Below are 7,229 nucleotides of genomic sequence, written 5' to 3' on the forward strand. Positions count from 1 at the left end.
CCCCCCCCCCCCCCCCCCCCCCCCCCGGGCTGTCAGCAGCTCTTCTTCAAAATGAACTTACAATTTTCTTTTAAATCTGGAAAGACAATGAACACTCCCCATTTCCTTTAAACAAATCTTTAACCGCAGTCTGAAGCCTGTTCAGTTTCCCAGTTCCACCGTCTCTTTCCTCATACTGTGTCTTAGTTGGGGCACTAATTTTCAATGCGCCGCACGGAGCAGCGTCTGTACCGACGCCGGTTGACAAAGGGGAAGGCCCGCCTTCCTGTCACTTGTCTTCGTTGACTCGGTTCTGACTCCCAGCGGATGCTTCCTCGAGACAAGAGCGTGATTGCGAGGGATGGAGACAACCCTCTTTTTGTGTGGGTTGCAGACCACACGTGTGTGTGTCTCTCTCCCCCCCCCCACAGAGCGTGCCTTTATTGTCTGACGCTAGCAGACAGTGGCGCATTGAAGCCCAGCCAGGAAACGAAAGACTGCGAGAGCTCGCCTGCCTCACACGAGTTCTAAGTCGCTAGGCGATTTTTGAGGAATGCTTTAATTTCCATCGCTGAAATGTTTCAGATAGACAGATGTTTCGGGGCTTTGGCAAGCCCAAGTTACTTCTCTTTTCTTTCCCCTTGCAATTGTTGCAAGGGGCTCGAAGACGTGGACGCCGCCACAGATCAGATTGTCGCCCGGAGTCAGGCTTCAACAGGCCTGGCAGCTGGAAACCTTTGAGTCAAGACAAGGTTCCCGTCATCTCTTTTGAGCCAAGATGCTGTTAGTCATCTTTCTCACGTACAGCTTGGTGAACGCGATTTGGGGGGGGGGGGCATTGAGCCCAAACACCCTCATTTCCTATGCTTTGTTTCAGCATGAACTAGATGTTTTTTTAGACGAACTGAACATTTAAAAAGCAGTGGGCGGATAGCCTGATTTGGAGGAGAGAACTGACAAGCCAGGAGAGGGGTGTTTAACCTTAACCTCCCCATTCACCACTTTCTCCCCCTTGCCCTCCCCGAGCCCTTTCATCCCCCATCCCCCCCACCCCGGATTGGCAGTTTCCAGGTATGTTTTACTATAATTTGGAGAAAATGACCAGGTGAGAAGCAGCAGACAGTGATGGAAGAAAGCTAAGTATCCCCCCCCTTCCCAATCACACCTACTCCAGCCACCACTTAAAAACAAATGTTTAACACTTAATATAAACTAGCCAGGTCTCCTGCCAAATGCCCACTTCCACCTTCAAATATACGTAGTACATCTTCGGAGCTCCTCCAAGGAATTTGGAGCAGAATTGATGGTTTTCTCTGCTTCGTGTTAGCATCACAGAACCCTGTGAGGTAGGTTAGGCTAAGAGAGGATCTATCGCTCAGCAAGCTTCCACGACAGAGCTGGAATTTGAACCTGGGTCTCCCAGATTCTAGTCCAAAGTGGGAGCCAGTTTGGTGTGGCGGTTAAGAGTGGTGGACTCTAATCTGGAGAGCTGAGTTTGATTCCCCACGCCTCCGTGTGCAGCCAGCTGGGTGACCTTGGGTCAGTCACAAGTTCTCTCAGAGTTGTTCTCTCAGAGTTGTTCTCTCAAGAGTAGCTCTCGAAAGAGCCCCCACCTACCTCACAGGGTCTTTGTTGTAGGGAGAGGAAGGGAAGGAGATGGTAAGCTGCTCTGAGGCTCTATAGCCAGGATCTTTTGGTTTGTGAGGCAAATTATTTTCTTCTGGGGCACACGCACACACTCTTCGGGCAGAATAAAGAGTGCCTCCGCTGTTCCCAAACGGTTTGCCAGCCCACAGACCTCTGAACCAAATGCAAAAAACTCAAGAACTCTGTTTTCTCCCTCTCGCTGTCGGGGGGCTGTTGGCAGTAAGTCGGGGGAGCTGTAACTATGGGCCCAAGTATAAATCCAGCTCTTCTTCTTCTAGTCCATTGCTCTAACCTTTTCACCACACTGGCTCATTCATCATAAGGCCTTATATCCATGCTCATTATTCAGTCCAAAGATCACACCCTAATTTTGTCATTTAATAGTTGTTGGGGGGGGGGGGTTTTTACAAAACATGGGCGCAAATGCAGCATTCGGTGGGATCTGTAAGCTGCAGGCCCAGGCCACAGTTTGGCTGTTTACATTACGCTGAAATGAATGGGATTTCCGGCGGTCTACCTGGGCACGGGATCTCAGGCCAAAAGAGTGATAGCTGAACTCAGAATTCTGCATGGTGTGCGACCTCTTCCACGATGCATAAGAAAATGTGTTGTTTAATGAACCCCCTTCCTCGAAGCCTCCGTGGCATTGAAGAAGCATCCTTAGATGGTGTGGCACCATTAAAGCACAGTTAAAATAAATCTGCTTTTCACGCAGCCATTAGAACGGTCCTCCCAGCCACGGAATCTTTTCTCAGAAGAACTGTGTCCGGCAGCTTCCAGAGAAACAACTCTGACCTGAAATAGAAAGCGCCCAAAATGAATTGCTTTGCTCATGGACCTTTGTGAACCTCTCCTGATTTTCTGTCACTTTATCCGAACAATTTATATGAGGGGGGGGGGGGGGGTAAGTTCAGGTATTTTTCTCAAAGAAATGTTATGTAATTGTTATTTGACAAATTGAAGCCTTTCTTTTAAAAAAAAAAAAAAAGATTCTCTTTGCAGTCAAGGACAGCTAATAACATTGCAGGATTTGAAGGCTGAAGCGTTTCACGCAGAATAGAGAAACGGCCTGACTTCTACCCCCATCCCAGTGTTCCCCCCCTTTTTTGTACCCAAACAGCAAGACAGATTTGCTTCAAGGCTCAGAGCTGATACGCCAGCCCGGGGTCAGGTGTTTCCCCTCCAATAAAACTGCTTATAGAAAGAAACAGAAGGGGAAGGGGGCCTTTGCAGTGCGGCAAACCTTTGCCCCTGTTTTTTACAGAGGCTTCTGAAAATGTTGGTATGTGTTTAAAAAAGGGAGAATGCGCCCTCTGAGCCATGGAGTCTTGTGAGCGAAAATCCTACTTTGTGAGCTGCTGGCGTTAAAGTTTTGAGCGAGCGATTTGGCTGCTGCATAAATTAGTTTGCTCTGGAGCCCTCCTTCCTGAGCTGAGACACAAAATGTGTGAGCTGGAGGCTGAAAAACTGTGAGCTAGCTCACACTAACTCAGCTTAGAGGGAACATTGGAGGAGACCTAGTAAATTGATCCTGGCAAGGAGAGAGAACACATGCAGGACTGATTATTTATTTTTTGTTTCCTTATTGTGCCACCAAAAAAGCCATGAACCACCCCCATTCTGTGAAGCTAAGGGTGACTTGCATGTGTCTCCCTTCCTCCATGGTATCCTCACAACGACCCTGTGAGGTGGGTTAGGTTGAGGGTGACTGACGGGCCCAAGGTTACCCAAAGAGCTTCCACAGCAGAGCGGGGATTCAAATCTGAGTCTCCGACATCGCCGGTTTTGGTTGACTTTTAAGCACTACAACAAGCCGGTTCTCTTATTTTTACCCAGTAAAATGAGCAAAATATTGATCCTTGCCCGTCAGTAGCACAAGAACTACAGCAACACCTAGCACTCTGCTGTCATTGCAAAATATCTAGGTGCACATGGGAGCAGTGGAGTGAATAGCATATGATTGGCATGGTTTTATTCAGGGGTCATTTCCTGCAGGAGCGCACAGGAGTGGAGCTCCGGCAGTAAAGAGCCTAGGGGGCGGGCTCATGCAACAAGCCCCACCCCCTGCTCCCAGCAGCCCTCAGTCAGAGCAAGAAACAGCCAGGTAAGCTGCAGAGTCACCCCCCCAAAAAAAACAGTCCAGTGGCACCTTTAAAACCAGGTTTTATTCAGGTACAAGCTCTCCCTCCTCTGTGAGGACAGATCTGCACATCCCCCCCCCAATAGCTAGCAATCCAAAACAGTCCAGTGGAGCTTGAGCGGTGGGTGTTGCCTTCTGACACACTTCCGGTGATGTCGGGGTGTGGCATATGCAAATAAGTTATGCTAATGAGTTATGCTAATAAGCTCCTGCACCTCTTTTTCTACGAAATGACCCCTGGTTTTATTTCATTTGGTTTTGAGGTAGTATCCAAAGAAATACTTTGTGCTATATGTTGTACAGGGGAGGAAGATGGTGGGGGATACAGTTGCTTTGCACGTACGCAGGTGCAGCGAGGAGTACGTTCAGTGCACAAGGGACTGTTGTTCACTGGGAAATACCTTCCATGGGGTCCAAACCCTAAAGGTCTCCCCACCCCATGCTGTTTCACTTGTTGCGGTTTTGTGTTGGCAGGGAGTTTTGAACACACAGGAATATTCCAGTCTTTGGTCGTCGTCACCCCCCCCCCCGCCCTGCCATTTGTAGTGGTACAGCCCGTTCAGCATTCCCCGATTTCTACCACCTCATCTTCCTGCATGTGTGAACCAAAGCTAATGGCCTGGTTTTGTCTGGAGAAAAGAGGTGCAGAATTAAGCCAATAGAGTTCTACCTAGGCCTGTAAAGCTTCAGACTTTGGCTCTGTTCCTCAGCCTGACCGATTTGTCAATCAGGTACAGGCAGCACTGCTCTCACCAGCTCGATGACTTCTTAGCTTGTCATCGCCAGCTTCAGTGCAGACTGGTCGCTCAGACACTGCTGAGCATTCTTGTTTTTCTGGGGCCAGTTTTTTTCCTTTATCTCCCCGCCCCGAATGACTTCCTCAGCTGTTGTTCCTGTCACTTTTCTGCTTTCTGTCTACAGATCTGTAAATCGCAAGACACTAAAATGGCCACGTCGTGCTGCAGCCCCTCAGTCCCAGTTCACTTCAACATCCAGCAGGACTGTGGGCATTTTGTCGCGTCCGTGCCCTCTAGCATGTTGAAAAACGCTTCTGCGGAAAGCCAGTGTCCTTCCCGCGCTGTATCCGAGCAGGACTGCGTGGTCGTCATCACCCGCGAAGTGCCGCACCAGACTGCCGCGGACTTCGTGCGAGACGCCGTCACTTCCCATAAAGCTAAGCCGGAGCTGTATGAACGGCGGGTTTGTTTCCTCCTCCTGCAGCTCTGCAATGGGCTGGAGCACCTGAAGGAGTACAGTGTCATTCACAGAGACCTTTGCCTGGAGAACTTGCTGCTGGTACACTGCAAACCCTCTCCTGGCTGCAAAAGAACCAAAGAGGACAAGTCTCTGCCCAGGCTCATCATCAGCAACTTCCTGAAAGCCAAGCAGAAGTCGGGGCCCGCCGAGTCCAAGGTGAAAAAGAACCAGGCCCGGCTGGCTCCTGAGATCGTGTCTGCTTCCCAGTATAAAAAGTTTGACGAATTCCAAACCGGCATCCTCATCTACGAGCTTTTGCACCAGCCCAACCCGTTCGAAGTGAAGGCCCAGCTCAGGGAACAGGAGTACAGCCCAGATGACCTCCCCCCGCTCCCCGACCTTTCTATTTATTCTCGGGGGCTCCAGCAGCTCGCTCACCTGCTGCTGGAAGCAGACCCGATCAAACGTATCCGCATCACCGAGGCAAAGCGCATTCTGCAGTGTCTGCTCTGGGGCCCCAGGAAGGACTTGACGGAACAGACTCTTAACCACCAGGAGGCCCTTCAAGATGCCCTTCACAACTGGGTGGACATGAAACGGGCCTTGCTCATGATGAAGTTTGCGGAGAGGGCTGTGGATGCAGAGCGGAATATCGAACTGGAGGATTGGCTCTGTTGTCAGTATTTAGCCTCCGCAGATCCGTCTTCTCTTTCAAAGTCGCTGAAACTTCTTCAGCTGCTCTGATCTGTGTAGTGTTGTTTTTTTTTAAATGTGACATTGGGCTTTTCTGCATTCTCATTTCCCTTGCTTGTGTGTTCCTGTTGCTTTCGGGGGGGGGGGGTCTGTTCCACATGTGTTTTGCTCCCTCTAGTGGTCCATTTAATATTACATTCACTATAAAAAGGCAGGTTTTTATGCTGGACATGAACCGATGTAATATCGAATCGACCACTAGAGGGAGCAAAACACATGTGAAACAAACAAACAAACAACCCTCCGAATCAACAAGAACGCACAAGCAAGGAAAATGAAAAGTTGGAAAAGCCCGTCAGTTTCTTGGGGAAATTGAGTAAGAGTTTTCTTGGGGAAACCCGATGGAAAACGGTAGACATCGTGCGTCCCTTTGTGAAAGGACAGTAAAGTAAAAAAAAACGGGGTCATATTTTGTGCAGAAGCGTACATTGAAAGATCCAATACCCCATGTAAATTTCAGGATAAATAGTCATTGTGAGTGTTTGTAAATTGTAAAGAGATACAATGTACCATTTCCACGGAGTATTTTGCTTTCTAGATAATGAAAAGAGGCAAATTAAAAAAAAAAAAAGTGTGCTTTCCTATGCCGGATGGCTTTTCTCCAATTATAATGATTTGATGAGCAGAAGCGATCGTTTTTGGAATGCAAGTTTTATTTACCTTCAGGTTCTATAGAGATCTCTCTTGTTCTGACCCACAGAAGCCGGACCAAGAAACAAATCCACGGCAGATCTGTTCAGGCAGGAACACGCAGAAGTGGCTGGGTGCCATCCCAAAGTTGGGATGCTTATGGTTCCACACACACACACACACACACACACCAGCTCTGCTCACTCACTCACGCTCCTCCTCCCATCCCTACTCTCGCTCCACCCTGCGTGCTTGGCATGTCGACCCCATAAAGCAAAAGGGGGCAGAGAAGGAAGGGGAGGGCCGGGAGAGAAATGGTGCAGGGATGATGGGACAGGGATAGAAAAGAAGAACATAACCTTTAAAGGGGAAATAGAATGGAGACGATTGGTCGGGCTGGGGTGGAGAAAGGGGACGGATTGGGCAAAAAAATGCAGAGAGAAACAGAACCTTGGCTGAATGGGAGTCATTTCTGAGTTAAATACCTAGACAGATCTTGGCCACCAGCAGAGCACTGCCGGATTTTTACGGAGAAATGGAGTACGACATGAAGGGCCCATATTGGAATCACTTGCAGCAGACTGCGAAAAAGGAGTGCCTGAATAGCCCGTAGGTATCTTGGCCTGGAAATAGCCTATAAGTCGCCCAGGTGCAGAAAACTAAAAGCATTTTAAGGTCCGTTTCCTCTTGGTTTCGATTGGCTTCGACTGGAGTTAACCCTGCACGGAGGTTGCCCAGTAAAGTTACTACCTATCCTGGTAGGAGGAGCTGTTAAAAACTCCCCAAGTAGGATGACAGAAGATTCGGTGGCTCCGGAAACTTGCTCCCTGAGCCTGCACTACCCTTGTAACACTGACAACAAGCACAGATCCATTTCGTAAGG

General features: G+C 49.1%; 1 protein-coding gene across 1 annotated transcript in view; it reads left to right on the forward strand.

Annotated features, from left to right (window-relative positions):
* Window positions 1-5,707, forward strand: part of LOC107108051 (tyrosine-protein kinase SgK223) — a 95,877-nt gene extending 90,170 nt beyond the window's left edge. Inside the window, exon 7 of the mRNA XM_015408435.1 lies at window positions 4,688-5,707. Within this exon, the coding sequence (XP_015263921.1) occupies window positions 4,688-5,707 (1,020 nt within the window). The remainder of the gene's footprint in view (window positions 1-4,687) is intronic.
* The last annotated feature ends 1,522 nt before the right edge of the window (window positions 5,708-7,229 follow it).

This window comes from Gekko japonicus, unplaced genomic scaffold (assembly GCF_001447785.1).
Source record: "Gekko japonicus isolate JY-2015 unplaced genomic scaffold, Gekko_japonicus_V1.1 scaffold853, whole genome shotgun sequence".
Lineage (NCBI taxonomy): Eukaryota > Metazoa > Chordata > Lepidosauria > Squamata > Gekkonidae > Gekko > Gekko japonicus.